We start from the raw sequence: 16,047 nt of genomic DNA on the forward strand, positions 1-16,047 counted from the left end.
GCATTCCCATGCCTCTCTCCAGTACAATCAAGTGCTTGCTGGCCCACGCTCTGCAATCCCTCATCTAAAACAGCCTCGCAGCTATAATCGTTAGGCAGCTTTCTGCTGCTGAAGCAGTATTGCTACTGCTCCGTGTCAACAGGTAGGCAAACCGCCGTTAAGAGTTACTGGTGCCAGAGACAAAAGCTACCAGGCATTCCAGCCCGAAGCCAAGCGTGACTCACCAAACTCTGCTGTGTAGCCCACAGAAAGCCAGTGCCTATTTATGCATAAAAAGCAGTTCTTCCCAAAGCTATTCAAAAGCCAAAAATAAGACATTATTATGACTTCACGTCAAGTTGAAAGACAGGTGGAGGAGAGCACAATGTTTGTGTTGGATTCAAATGTCTGCTGAAGTCGTTCTTGTCATTCCTAATTGATGTTGCATCTGTCTTTAGATTGTGACTATTAAAAAAAAAAAAAGCTGAAGATCTTATTCAGAGAAATAATTACAGTTGTATGCTGGTGGTTATAAAATTAAAGTACATGGGGGGAAGGGAGCTACATCCTGTAATTTATCAAATTCCTACCTCCCTGAAAAATAATTGGATGCTGGGCAGCACGCGGGCCGTGTTGCAGAGGCTACTGTCAAGGGGATAGCAGTGGTCAAAAATAGGCCTCCGGTTCTCATTTATTCTGACCATTTTTGCTCCTCTATTGTGTTTGGAGTATTAGTTCCCAACTATCTAGAGACAAGGCAGAGAAACAATGGCAGACTTTGTTAAGAGCTAGAGACGTAATCCCCAAACACGAATGCAATTGCACACGTAAGCTGGAGAGGGCAGAAAGGGAGTTCTGCTTATGCTGGGCTTTCAGGAATTTCACCCTGCAAAGTCCTTCAGCGTGATATAGGTAGAGTCAGGGCTAAGTCGGCTTTACTTTGACAAACTTGCCTTGAAGGTTATTACTGGCAGCAGTAGATGAAGTAGCTCTCCAGCAGATGCCTTACATCCCACGGGTATCGCTTGGGGTTTGGGGATTTCTCCGTCTTCTTTTTCTTGCTCCTTTTCATGATGGTTGTGTGGACATTAGCTGAACCTGTCACAGTCTGATTTGTAAATTTTAATACAAAGAACCAACTTAACCTGGTAAAAATTTACTCTGCTCCCAGTGAGCCAGACACAAGCTTCTATCAGACTGAGTCACCAGACACACACTTCTCTAACCGTTATTCAGCAGAACTGGACTACAGTGTATGCTCTATATTATTACCATACAACACGGATGACTTGAAGGGTTTCGGTTAGGCGCTGCTCTTTCCGGTACCCCAAATCCCCTTTGGGACATGGAGGTTTTGTGGCTGCTGTTTCATAGGCTGAATTAAAACTGCAGCTCTTCCCTTGGCTCTGGCTTGCTGCGTGAGAGGGCAAGCATCCTTTGCCCGCATGCAGTGGGTAACTATAATTTTATGTCAGTTATGTGAATTTCATTTACAATTCACCCCCCGAACATTGTTTAAGAAGGTCTCGGAAGTGTAATTTCATACTAGTAGCTGCGGTTGTGAACCATGGCCTCAGGCAGTAAGATAATTTCTTGGTATGTAGGCAATAGAGTTTATGTATAGAGCTGCTTCCTGCAGCTTCAGGGACTACTTCTTCTGATAGTTGTCTTCCCAATTTCTACATCATGCTTGTGAAAGAAGGAATTTGTTCATAAATGAGGAATCTGTGGTTGTAACATGAGCTAGTACGGAGATGTGTCAACTTCAGCAATTTTTATATTTCTGGAAATTGAAAACTAATTGCTTATCCAAAATGTTCATCAGCAAGTTCCTAAGTAAATATCAAAGTTTTACAGTAAAGGAACTTGATGCTTCGCTGACTCTAACTGCAAAGTACGGGGACAGACTCCTCCTTCATATGCTGTCAAGTTGGGGAATTGTAAAATCAAGTGGTTTTTTAGCACAATGCCGTAAGACGTGCATGCCCAGATGCAGTTTCAACTTCTCATTTCCATTTGCAATTCAGTGTGTGTAGGAGCCTCCAAAAATGGAGTATTCCATGAGAATTAACTTAGAGTAATATAAAGTAATAAAAATGGATTGCGGCACCTTCTCGGTTGTCTTCTGCGAATTTATAAACACAGACCGGCTGATGGCTACCAGTGTCTTCTAGAAGGTTTCCTTTTCCCCCCTTTTCCATTTCGTTACCACAATCGGCTTCACAATGACTCATTGCCTTCGTTAGGAGCGGGAAGACATCCCTCATTATTCATTACTAACGGAAGGACTTTGCTGCTGCTAAGAACAGCCGCGGCATTCTAATGCAGCCACCTTTCAAGAGAGAGGAGTCGATGTCATTCTTCCTCAAACTTCGCCAAAAGAGAGGCGAAATGATGCTGTTTAATTGTCCCCGTTTATAAATAGCCCATTCACAATGAGAGAATTGCATTTGTTACGCTGCAGTCGGGAGGAAAAGGAACACATTTTTCTACATTTGTGTCTGAATTTCATTTCAGGGAGCTCACACTGAGGCTCTCGAAGCTATAAATGATCATATATATATGTGTGTATAAATATGAAATGAATTTATTTATTTACGATGTGTTGTATGAATTTTTAATTACAGAGTACTGTAGATGTATTACACACAAAGCATTTACTGTTTCAGCAATCCAAGAATGTGGTTGGTTTCAAGGGGAGCAGGGAAAACTGTATTAAAATAATTCTTTTTCTTGATTTTACTAATATAAATGTTCCTTGCCTGTTTTTTCTTCTTTTTTTTTCAGATTTATCTACTTAGATATTAAGGGATTGAGCTTGTATTATATTTTTACTGTATTTTAATGTGTTTTTTATTAAGCTCTACAGCATGGACCATGCCTCTATAAATAAAGCTATGATCATGTATTACTAGAAACCCCATTTCAAACTGTACTTCTGCCAGACTTGGTTAAGATTTTCTAGGAAGGGACATTATAATTGTGTGATTAATCTTCAGAAAAGGGAAATTTTGGCTCTGCAGTATTTCTTACCGTATTAACTTCAGAGATTTATAACTTGAAACTGCACCGTAAGTGTGTTTATAATGACTTTTAGCTGGTTAATAATCCTCAAAGTTTGGTGACTGCACAGATCACAGCTTCACAAATGCAGTCCATTACCTGTAGCATCCAGATGAAGTTATCAGAGGTGGAGGAAATTACTTGGGATTGTATTTCTCCGTAGCGATGCACTAATCCAACCTCTGGCTGAGGCTGGGGCTCCCGGAGCCCTGGTCTGCATTTATCCCATTATGCACTGGGGACATGTGCATGGATGATAAAGAACATCTCCACGTTGAAAGCCGAGCTCAGGCGTTTGTACACCATCAAATCTTGGTGGCACAGTTGTAAGGCACCCAGTGGGGGAATGTTGTCAGGAAAATTTTCAGGCCAGCCTGGGATTCATTTTTTCTCTCTTGTTATCAGTATCTCCAGTGTGCTGCTGCTGGTGCCACTCCCTGCACCTGGCAGTGCTTAATGCCTCTCTTAGTTCGTGATCCTGCAAACCTTGTTCAATCCAAGGAGCTCTTGCTCATGCAAATAGCTCTGCTAATTGCAGGGATCATTGCTGCCTTCTCCCAGTGGAGTACGAGCCTTTCGGACAAGTAATGGTGTGCTGGGTCAAATCCGTAGATTACATTTCTGTGTGACAAGCTGTGGCACAAGGTTGCTTTTAAGAGGTACTGATTAAAACAAAACCAGTTGAAGCAATGCCAGAAGGCTCACGTGAAGCTTTCTGGCTGTGTGACTCTTTCAGTGTTTCCAAGCTTCACTTTTCACAGTGATAAATATCGAACAACAACCCTGGGAATCCCTGGGAGATGGATTGGTAGGTCTCGGTCTCTCTTTAACATGCAAATGATCAGCCTGTGCCCACATCTGGCCATTTGCTGGATCGGAACTCGGGTCGTTAATGCCGAACGCGGGGAGCTCTGGGCACGTACTGGACATGTTTTTCCAGAACTCTGATTTTTCTTCTTTTGATCGCCCATTTCACAACAGTTGAGCAATCAGGCTTCAATCAACTGCATATTTCCAGACCAGTTATTTGAGACATTTTGTGACTTTAAAGCAATTCCTGACCTTCATGTCTCAGCTGACATGCAGAGTTTCTTTAATGGTGCAAAGGACTGATCAGGAGCCCACTGACACCTACAGAATTCACCTGTTTGCCATTTTCCTAATTTTCGCTTTATAAAGCTGATAAAAGAAGAGCTATTTCCTTGCCAGGCTCCTTTGTTTCCTCTGTGATGTATATGTGCAGCCAAACGTTTCTTTGATCGATGAGCAGAGTGAGCTGTGTGAAACCTAACATGTGCCTTTATGTCTTCAGGCATCCACTGTGACAATATCTGCACCCAAGGCCGCTGGGGACCAAACTGCTCTATCTCCTGTAACTGTGAGAACGGGGGCTCCTGCTCCCCGGAGGATGGCACCTGTGACTGCGCACCAGGATACAGAGGACCCTTGTGCCAGAGAAGTAAGATTTTCTGTAGAGGTGGTGGCAGAAGCAAAGCAGGTAGAAATACTTGTTTATGACCCCAGACAGGCAGAGCCACAGGTTTCATGGCTTCTGAAGGGCCGGAGATAGGCTAAAAATGCGTCTTGATCGAGCACCTGGAGGTCACAAGTGACCTGAAAGAAGGAGCAACACAATCAAACCAGGAGCAAGACATCCCAAACTTGGCAGGACGTGGGCAAAACCAGGTTTACTGTTAAGTCATGGTGAACTACAGGGTACCCATTAAAAGGAGTCAGCTACCGCCCATCACGTAATGACAAGTGGATCAGCGTTGGCTAATAAAATATTAAAATAACAAGACCATGTTTTCTTACATGCCAGAAAAAGAAACATGACAGCCTGAAATAGCTCCTGTAGCAGCAGAGCATCAGACATATTAAAATGTGCCGAGGAGATGAAAATCCTCTCGTTGCTTTGTCTGGGAAGCTGCATGTGCCCCTTAGGGACCCTTATTCACTGATCCAAACTACGCGCAAACATCTTCCTGTGTAAACAAGAAATGGGTTTGTCTTTCTTTTCTGCAGCAGCTCTTGTTCTTCCTGTAAGGCATGCCGCTTGCCCAGTTCATATATCCCCTTTGATTTCACCAGTTACACTTGACACTGGGACACGTCTCTAAAAATAATTTGTAGCTGGCAATTTTTATTTAAAGCCATTATAACGATGACCTCTAGCACTGCTGCGGCTAATGGCATATGAGCATTTCCATTATAAACCCCAATTTCCAGGTGCTTCAGCATATCTATATGGCTGTAAAACCTCTCTCCAAGGCTAAGTCGTGGTACTCAGGGCTTCAGGGAACTGGGGAAGAAATTGTTTTTCAAATTTGAAAACCCAAGTGTCCAAAATGTCGAGAAGTTAAAAGTTTCTGACCTTTCTGAGATGGGAAAAAAAAAAAAAAGCTTAGTTTTATCAGCTGATGGCACGTAGGCTACAAGAGAGAAACTGTATCCTCAGTTTGCAACTCCAGTCATCAGGCTGCTCCCTGAGGACTAACGGGGAGACGTTTTCCTCCCCCCTGGGCTGACAGCAGAGGGGTCCTGGGGATGCTTCGGCTATTGCCTCGTGTCGCTGAAATGCCTCTCTGTGAAGATTCAGCCAGGGAATTCAGCTTGGTCCACCCCTTTTGCGGGGATCAGGCTCAAGACTACCTGGTGAAGAGGACACCTTTGTAAGTGAAGGTAGCGTCAGCTTGCTAAGTTTGCCTTCAGAATCATTCCCATTTTTCTCTCGGAAACTTACTTAGAAGCAGGATTTAGTCCATAAAGGGCAGTGCTGAGGAAGGCTCTCAGTCAGCTTGTTCTGTCGGTGTAATCGGGATTACACGAGACACCGGGGTGGTTTACTGCTCTTAGGCCTGCAGGAATGTCTCCAGGAGTGATCCATGCTGTTTTATAGCTAGCACGTCATCAACAAACCTGTCAGCTGAGTTCCAGCTGGAAATCTGCAGCAGTGTAAGAACCTGACACCCTCTGTGAATGTACAGACCGAGAGAAAAATTCTCATTCGGAGAAAAAATAAAACGGATGTGATATAGAAACCACTGAGCCAGAACTGTATAACAGAGACTCACAGGAGCACAAGTGAAAACATATAAAGTCATTTTTGCAGTTACTTACTGCAATTTAACATTGCTGAGTGCTTATCTGTGCAGTGGATGTTTGGACAGCGGATGGTTTTTCATGCTACATGTGCTTAGAAGCGACAATACGCCTTCATAAGAGATACTGAGCCATGATCTTGGCACTACACCTGATGTACAAATTTTGTAACAATTTCAATCCAAGTTTTACGCAAATTAAGCACACAGTTCACGACCAGTTTACTCAGCTATGTGGTGTGATTACGGATGCAAATGAGGTGGTTTTGTATGCTGTTACCCTAATGACCGTTTTTAGATGCTGTTCATCCCTGATGGATGCTGCTCCTGCAATGGCATGTATAAACTCTCCCCCTTAGCAGAGGGGTCGCACCTGATAGGGACAGAAATCAGCTTTTGGCGAGTTACTTTAGACATAAAACATTGAGAGTTTCCTAATGCAGTTTCTCTGATTTCTTAGCTTTATTTCCAAAGGAAACGGTGTTCTGAGTTTCTGTCCTCTGTACACGTGTGGGTTTCTCTTCCTGCCTCTCTTAAAAGCTTTGGCATATGTGTTATTAACTGTATCTGCCAGCAGGCTACAAGCTCTTGAGCATCTTAAACTCCGATGTTTTGTAAAAGAGTTTAGCTGGGGCAGGCTAGAGAGACTCATTAGCGTCGAGAGAGAGAGAGATTGGCTGCTGAGAGCGCTCTCCTGGATCATTAAATAGCCGAAGACTTACATGAGGTAGGATGGTGTGAATGTTTGAACCACAGGAGCAGCTTTACTCAGAGCTCACGCTTTATTAGACATGGAATAATCCAACAGGCTTCATCATCTCAGCACTGATAAAATTATGTTTTTATAAATTAAGAAATACTGGTTTGGGATTAAGACAGAGAGAGAATTCTCAAGCTCTCGGCAATGAGAAATCTTCTGAAAACCTGTAACAGCTTATTTTGTTTGGTCTTCAGTTTGTCCCCCAGGCCTTTACGGACACCACTGCAGTCAGGCGTGCCCTCAGTGTGTGCACAGCAGTGGACCTTGTCACCACGTGTCTGGACACTGCGATTGCTTGCCTGGATTCTTCGGCGCTCTCTGCAACCAAGGTACTGAGCCCAGCACCTCCACATGCCACCTCCTTTCCTAAGCTTCTATGTCCGTGACTTTGCAGCGAGACTGATCACAAGGTTCCTGCCTTTTTCCCTTGTTTCAGCAGTTTAGATCAGAAGAAATTCTTTACTTCAGAGACAAAACGCAAATAGGTACTTAGTCACCCTTTTGTATATGTGATGTGCTCCTGCTTTCATAAATAAAACGGGTCTGTGCTCTGTACTGAAACGAATAGGGAATGAGACACCTGCTGGAAACGCATCAGCCAGCCAATGGCTTCATCTTCTTTCCTGCTAAGCCTATCACATCCTGCCTGTCGACAGCACCTTCATGCACTCTTTGTCAGCAGGAAGTGGAGATGCTAGTTAAGGTAAAGGCCAGCTCGGGTGCAGAAGCCCAGACTCCCAGTTAATGCATGGAACCATATTTACGTTGCCAAGGACCTGAGTGGGAATTGCTAAAATCATGCACACCCCAGCACGAGAGCAGGAGACAGAAAAATCTGCCATGAGGCAGGGAAAGCAAGTCATTTTTCGCAGGTGAAGAGCAGGTTCAACTCCTTCTAATGTCCTTCACCTTCCTGTGCCTTTGAAAGTCCACTTTTAACTGCAGCTTTCATTTTCAGTTTTATCCCCAAATGCCCACAAAATCATGACAGTGCTCCGTGGTCTCAGTTTTTGCGTACCACCGTGGGTATTTTCTAGATGCAGATTTAAAAGAAATTATTTGTAATGGCTACTGCCCTTGTGAAGTCACTATCCCTGCAAAAACTGTACTGACACTCTGTAATGACCTGCTTTTCAGTAAGTTAAAGCTTGCGGACAGCAGTTACGCAAAGTCATTAAACATAGATTAGCTATAACCATGTTTTCTTTTTTCTGTGCTGTGTAGTCGACTAAACATTATACCAATGGATTTATTAAAATGAACATATTTCAGTGAATTTGTCCATTTTATGTGAAAAGTTAGCCAGATTTCAAAGCGTAAGCAGGGCTAATTATCCTCTTAAGAAAACTATTTGATTTTTGCTCAGATGTTCAGCACTTCTGGTTTTTCTTTGAAATGTTGATCTATCCAGCAAATTAATTTTAAAATATTCATGTCCTAATTAAAATCAATTTGTGTTGCAGTTTGTCAGAATGAGTTAGCATGTAACTTCATTTTTTAGAAAGAAAAATGCTAATTAATATTTTCCATTAGAAAAACGTGACATGGAGATTTCACTTTTGAATTTCCATCTCCTTTCTGGCAGCAGGAACATTCTTCCTTCAGCAGCACGTGCATGCGAGGAGCTATGTAACCTCTGGCATGCCACAGTTTAACATGGTTGTGCTGAGGATTCTGAGCAGCAAATAACTAAGCAGCCGGTTTAGGGATATCTTTCACAATCATGTAGCAAGATGGATTGATAATAACTTGTTATCCCTGCTAGAACACAGCTGACATCCCACAGGGACTTTCAGAGTCCCACTTCAGAGCTTTTGTAGCTAATTCACATCACTATCTGCACTGTACAATTAGGAAGAAGGAAGCGGTATTAGTCCTGACTTCACAGCTTTGTTTAAAAATGTTTGAGACATTTGAAAAAGTGCCTGCGTTTGGATCTCACACCTTTACAAGAGCGTCACTGTGTCCATCCACAACCAGGTTACTTAAATTAACGAGAACAGCAATGTGGGCTGGATCCTGTTTGTAATCTTTCTGTGTTGACATTCTGGAGGGCATCACACTGCTTCACTGCGACGAGAGGTGCTTACGCAGCAGGAACCCCTCTGCCAGCTCTCACGGTGTGGAACCGAAACATTCCTTTCATAAAGTGTGGCCCGTTGCCTCTGTCGGCATCGGTGTTTGGATCACAAATCTTTTCCTGGTTCATTAGTATTCCACGTTGCCGTGCAAATCAACTCCTACTTTAAGTCTTTTGAGAACTATTTTCTCGTACTTATAAAAAATGCAGCCTTCAAGTGATGTTATCTATCTCCATCTCAAAGATGCAGTAAAAATATTGCACTGAGCTGCTCCATGTAGCACGTTGGAACTGAGTAATGGTGTAGCACATGTGAGGACTTAGGCTGACAGATCATTGGAGGGTTGGCACTGTCTGTGATATGAGGGCTTTTCTCTCCTCTCTCTTTTTCTTTCTGTCTCTGTATTGTTCTTTTCATTGTGTCTGTATGTTGTGTTTAGTTTTATCTCTTTTCAGTTAGAGAACTAATCTGTTTTGCACATGATTTGAAAGCCAAAACCAACTTTATCCACTCCTACAGATAAGTCTGTCATATCCAGAAATGCACGCGGGAAACAATAGTGAGCACGTTCTTTCGGCCATAGCAAGAGTAGAGGATGGCATGTTGTATAAAAGCAAGTGAATCACAGCTCAGGATTTCAGTCTGTGGCTGATTCATGGTCAGGATAGATTGAGGTCACCTGCAGAGCCTGCATACGAGAATGCAGGAGCTGCTGAAGTGGTGAAACAGTTGCATAATTCAGGGAAGTGCCTTAATCACTTTTTTGACATCGCTATTATTTACCAGGCTACAAGTCCAGTTCCATTTGTTACATTCTTTGTGAAGATGGACTGTGTGTTTTATCTTGTTTTGAAAATACATCTGTTTTTGTCAGGGAACACAGCCAATAAGAGCACAGAAATTAAACATTTCATTCATTACCAAGCAGAGCTTTCCATCAACTTTAACACTATAGATTTCCAATAATATGGTGGGAGGTTGGAGATCTACGTGTCTATTAGTTTTATGTCACTGTGCTTAGGCTGTTATAAGATGGCTCTGAAAAAAATTTAGAGTTTCTTTTCTTCCAACTTCGGGAGTAAGCTCAGTGCACAAACGGGAGTAGATGCTGATTTTGCTGAGCTGCAGCACATCTGTTGAACAGCTCTCCGTTAAATATTTATATATAATCCTTGGAAATCACCTTTGCCACCGAACCGAACACTTGCACAGCAAGGGGTGCTGGAGGGGAGTAGGTGAATGCCAAAAGACAAGCGTGACAGTTCAGCAGTTGGGTACGTGCTTAATCCGTAGTAGTTGTCTTCCACCAGACTGATATGGTAAAAATACGTATGGAAGTGGCAGCCTTGCTCCTGCTTTACTCTCTGGTTGGATGATTCGAATATGGGAGATGCTGGGAGCCTGCCTCCCACCAACACTGCTGAAAGTTGAGCTTCGGCAATCCTGGTGTATGTAGTAGCAAAGGCACCTTCCTGTCTCACCGCTGTCAACCAGGACAGCGATGAGGTAGGCACTCTGGCATTCCCAACGTTGCAGCGCTGCATGGTGCAGGATGCGTCTTGTGGTGCTCCTGGGATAGCAGGGGAAAGGACTACAGCTCTTTCAGCGTCTTCTGGCAAGCTTCTCTGCCGTCAGGCATTCTGTGGGCACTGGTCCCCAGGTACAGTACCCGCGGCTGGTATGTCAGGCCATCATACTGGGTGGTGAGGTTTGCAGCCTTTGGTCCGTTATGACTGTCATTATCGGTCATACGATACAGGGGAGTTAGGTTCTAGTGACAGACCTGAAAGTAAGAGTCCCCATTGCTCTTTGTCTGCGTGAGACTTCTTCATTTGGCTGTTATTTACCCTAAAATGTTCCTTTCCTACTTTGCAGTTCTTATTGTTGAGGCTGTAATCCTCTGAGCCGGTGCCAATTTCAGGGTTTGCACCAAGGGACCCCCTTGGTTAAGTCCCCAGATCGATCCTTTCCAGCCACTTATTTGTGTTTGCTATTATTGTTTGAATTCTCCTCAACTTTACTGTTCTCTCCTCTCCCAAGAAAACCTTTTCTCTGTTTTGTCTCTCCTCTTTTCATCCTTCCATAATGCCCTTTAATACCTGTCGTCTTCTAACTATATTAGATTCGTTTTCCAGCAGAAAGTTGGATTTTTTCCTGTTCCATTTTTTCCTGTTGTTTTCATGCCTGGGATGTAAGCAAACAAAATGGACTCGAATACATTCTGCCTTTTCCTCTTTCCAGAATAATTTTGTCCGTTCGTCTTCAGCAAAGAAAAACGTTGTAATTCCTTTTATCTCTAATTGCTAAATGTTAAGTCCTGTGACTTCCTCATATTCGTTGTGCAGAACCTCCAGTAAACTGCCTTGTGTTGTCACAGTCTGCCCCAGTGGGAGATACGGGAAGAACTGTGCCGAGGCCTGCCAGTGCACGGAGAACGGGACGTGCAACCCCATCGATGGATCGTGCCAGTGCTTCCCGGGCTGGATAGGGACAGACTGCTCTCAGAGTAAGCAAAGTGATATTTTTCCACCTCCACTTCAACATATTTTCCTCTTTAGAGTTTTCTGAAAGTTAAAGACCGATTCTGGGGAAATCCCTGAAGTATTACAGCAGCCAGCACCTTACTCTCTCCAGAGATTATGTCTTTTAATTAATCTAAGTTAGCTTTGGCTTGAATTAGTTTCTGCATTTGGAATTTGCAGAAGCTGTTACTAGCTTCTATTACAGGAAAGGGAGGTCACAGGCTTTTATCAGAAAAGAAAGCTCCATGCTCCCTTTTAATTTCTAGCTGGATTCCCTTTTATTTATTTTTTGAAATCATTTTCTTTCAGCTATTACATTAGAAATGATTAACCAGTAAATGTTTTCATGTACCAAGTCCCCAGAATTGAGAAATTAGGCAGCTGAAATATTTCTATTAAATGTAATTTAATTGTAAAAGTCAGTGTGGGCTTGGAGGGATGGAGGATTTCTTCTTGAAAATTGCCCAGGTAGAAGATTGGCATTTGCTGATCCCAAAGTGTCATTTCCTGAGAGCATCCCTTAATTGAAGATAGATCACAGAGGGAAGCAATATCCTATCATTCAGAAATGTTACTTCATATTCAGGATACAACTAGCATATTAGACAGCATTCCAGAGTAAAATATATTAAACTTCAAGTGATAAAGTAGGAATCGGATAAAAACAGACGGCTGTAATTTTGCTTTTATTGTGTGTCTTCCACAGGCAGAATATTGCTGTCAGTCAAAAACAGGAAAAAAAAAGAAAAGAAAGATAGAAGGCTTTGCAGATTCTTCATTATATTTAGCCATGTAATTGGGAAATGACTGTTAGTTTCTGTTAACCTTGAAAATAGAAGGTTTTTTCTTACAGAGTGAGGCAGGCTAGTTCAGCAGCAGCTCCTCCCAGTGTAGCGAGCAGGAGGAGGTGGTGATAGCTACTTTGTGTGGTGGATGAACATGACTGTTTCCTCAGTTACCTGCATGTAAAGAAAGTGCAGATCTCCCAGCGTGACCCTGGCCACGCACCAGGCTCCTGCTGGCACCTGGCCTCACGTACCCGAGTCCCGTTCCGAGCTATTTTGGTCAGACCTCCCTCCGCATCAGTTAACCCAGAATGACCGAGAGGCAGAGCTGCAAAGGAGATAATTTTAGCTCCGACTCCAGATCCAGTTCTGGAGACACTAACAGACCCTGCAGCTCTGCCTTACAAAGGCACCATAAAAATATTTCTGGTTGCTTGTCGCACGAATACTTTAGGCCAAATCCTGTTCAGCTCTACACTGTGTGAGTTCAGTGACCTTTTGTTTGATTTGCGTCATGGCAGGAGTTTTTTTCTTTGCTATTCATTTTGGCTTTAGAAATGTCTGTCATATGCCAGAAACTTGCATTTATCATCAGAATTGGAGCCAATGGCATACATGGAAATAGGTGCCGTGTCTATACTTTTGGGTTTCCTGGGAACCATGCCTTATTAATTCATGTCTCTAATAGGAAGCAATGGGAAGTGCTTTTTAAAGCAAAAATACAGTTGTTACGTTGAAAGGTTATCATCATTTTGGATCTTTAAGTCTGGCACTAATAACTGTAACTTAACGGCATTCATTTTTGGAGGGAGGCTTAAAATAACTTCTGAAAATGTATTAATATTGTACTTGTTGAAATATAAAATAGACCTGGAGATTTTAATTTAATATTAGCCCCATCAACAAAAGCGATCTGATTTTGTGGATGGGAATTCACACTGTAAAAAGTTTTCTCTACGTTTTTACGTCAATTGAGTAGCACTCAATCTTCAATTCTTCGAATGAATGTCGTAATTTTAGTAGTTGATTGCATAGGAAAAGTAAACCATGAATAGCTGTGCTTTTTATTATGCAAGAATTCCAGAATATCAAAAAGAAAATTAAATTGCCTCCATATCTTAAAACCCTGTCAAAATTGTCTTCACAGGTAATACGGTAAGGCAGGGAGCGCGGCTAGAGCATTCAGAGTAATGTGGTGTGGAGGGTCACTGCTTCAGTCCTTCTCAGAGCATGCGTAGCTGACCTACATGGGGAAGAAACCCCTTGTGCCAGGGCTGGGCAGCGAGGGTGAGGTTGCAGGTGGGCACCGGGGTTTGTGGAGCAATCGTTGGCTTGGAAGAGCAGTCACTGTCAGGGAGTCGCTGCAGCAAAGCTAAGCTCTGCAGTGCAAGTTCTGCCTTTACTGCTGTCTCACAGGTTCTCCCTGCATTGATGTTCCTCCACAACACTAACACGGTACCATTGCTTTTATTTTTTTGCCAGCTGACAAATCTTTTTTATTTTCACAGCTTGTCCCACTGGTTTTTGGGGCCCCGATTGCTTTCATTCATGCAACTGTCACAACGGAGCAATGTGCAGCCCTTATGATGGAGAATGTAGATGCACTCATGGTTGGACCGGGCTCTACTGCACGCAGCGTAAGCCTTTCAGAACGGTTGTGCTGGGGAATCTGTCAAAGTATGTGCTGCTACCTCGTGTCTCCTCCAAGTATTGCAGTCTTCCCGGTGAAACCACCCGCTTCTTCCTTGGGATCACTTCCCATCACCCCAAAGAAAACAGTCCTGAAGCTGTTGAAGGTTTTTTATGCCTTTGGCACTGGCTAAGGGAGGGACCGATCACTGACTTTATTGATTCTGTGTCAGAATTTGCACAGTCTGTGTCCCTGCTTGTTAAAGCCCCAGTACATGTTGTCTGACCTAGGAAAATGTTTGAGATTTCTCATCCTGCTAGTACCAAATTATCTGCACTGTGTGGAAGAGGCAATCAAATTCTGGTGAGCCTTTTAAGGAGGCTCTTTCACTTGCAAGTGATGGATTGATCTCTGGCCTTTCAAAGGGTTTCTGTTTAGCCATCTTCTTTCCCTTCCTGAAAATGTAGTTTGTATAGATGGGGCAAGATTTTCTTCTTCTGAAACTCAGAGGCAGTTCTGTAAGATGCGAGAAACGCTACCAGCAAAATTGGCCGTCGTAGGATCTCTGCAGTCCGATGATCACATAAATGTTATTAAATATACAGAGGCTGAAAATCAATAGATTTATAGGCCCACATATTTTGTGCTATAACACATCTGAGTTTATTTCAGCTTATTTCTTCATCTTTCCTTATTCTGATTCCTGAAAGGTTGCCCAGCTGCTTTTTATGGAAAAAACTGTGCCAATGTTTGTCAGTGTCAGAACGGAGCGGACTGTGACCACATCACTGGCCAGTGCACATGCAGGACTGGATTTACAGGCAAACAATGTGAGCAAAGTAAGTAGCAAGATGACCTCATTTTTCTGTTTCTCTGGGGTGCTGGTGCATTTCAGAATTGATTGCAGAAATAGGCTCTTAAATGAGGTATTGATGGCAGCAAGACAGAACCCCGGGCACCTTATAGAATCCAGAGGGAGAGGAAGGCCTCTCTGGAAAGCTGGATGGTCTGTTGAAGCATCCAGTCCCAGCCTGAAGTTAGGTGAGATAGAAGTGAGTCACTACACTCAGTGCTGACTGGATGTAGCCTTCCCAAACAATTTATACCTTGTAAATAGAAAAACACAAGTCATGCCTTGCTGACACTGAGGGCAGCAGCATCAGGTTGCCCTAGGCACGAAGGAAGACGGGAGGGTTAAAAGAAAAAAGTCCTTTCTGCTCTCTGCCTTCCAAGGAATATTGGGGCTTTCTCGCGTAAGTTGTTGCGCTATAGATGTGGACCGAACGAAGATCCGTCTTTACAATGAAAACAGATCAAGGAAAAACCAGTTGCTTGTCGTTTTTGGAAGGATGTGTGTTTAACTGGAGTGGTGAGCGAGTGTTTGACAATGCACTTCAATTCCCTTGCAAGGGAACTGGCCTGTCTCACTGTAATTGTTGTCAGTGTCTTGCTGGCATATTTAGCACGCTGTGCCAAATGGCTTCTTTTTAGAACAAAGAATTAAGGTACTGGAAGCTGTATGTGCTGTGGTTGAATAAAGACTTGTTTGTCCAGGATAGTAAATCAAAAGAAAATTCTCACGCACTTTCTTGGATTCTAACTGCAGGGTGAAATCTGTCTCACCTTACCAAGGCATTAATTCCACAGGGTTTTGTTCCGTTTTCTTTGGCAGGAAGGTAATAGAGTAACACTCCCACTAGATTTGCAAGTGAAAGCTTAACTGTAGCTCACTACCTGCGTTTTTGTGAAAGTCTTTGTACATACACCTAAATTCATGAACACCTTTTCTTCTTGCACATACTTGCATTCAGCAAATCATCTGTCTCAGGACCAAACTCTCCTGCTCGCGTGGGGATTCCCTGTGGCACCACTGCAAGTCTGTAAGAGGGCAGCTTGCTGCAATTCGTGAGTGCCCTTCCTGCAGCCACAACGAAAATAGGAACCCGAAATGTTCCGTTGCAGAACTGCATCATAGCAGATTCTCTAGAAGAAGCCGTGGTTTTAATTTGACCTCTGTACAAAGCCTGAGGCTGTCTTTTCTATCCAAACTACAAATGTATTTATTTGTTTGGTTTCCTACTATTCAATCTAACAGTATCTCTTCATTAGGACTCCTTCCTCCTCAA

At 43.1% G+C, this 16,047-nt stretch overlaps 1 protein-coding gene across 1 annotated transcript in view; it reads left to right on the forward strand.

Annotated features, from left to right (window-relative positions):
* The window catches only part of MEGF11 (multiple EGF-like-domains 11), a gene marked incomplete at its 5' end in the record, with an annotated part of 99,992 nt that overhangs the window by 52,267 nt on the left and 31,678 nt on the right, over window positions 1-16,047 (forward strand). The window contains 5 exons of the mRNA XM_010132943.1: window positions 4,355-4,501; window positions 7,098-7,232; window positions 11,362-11,490; window positions 13,800-13,928; window positions 14,632-14,760. Of these exons, the coding sequence (XP_010131245.1) occupies window positions 4,355-4,501; window positions 7,098-7,232; window positions 11,362-11,490; window positions 13,800-13,928; window positions 14,632-14,760 (669 nt within the window). The remainder of the gene's footprint in view (window positions 1-4,354; window positions 4,502-7,097; window positions 7,233-11,361; window positions 11,491-13,799; window positions 13,929-14,631; window positions 14,761-16,047) is intronic.

This window comes from Buceros rhinoceros, unplaced genomic scaffold, assembly GCF_000710305.1.
Source record: "Buceros rhinoceros silvestris isolate BGI_N320 unplaced genomic scaffold, ASM71030v1 scaffold16853, whole genome shotgun sequence".
Classification (NCBI taxonomy): Eukaryota; Metazoa; Chordata; class Aves; order Bucerotiformes; family Bucerotidae; genus Buceros; species Buceros rhinoceros.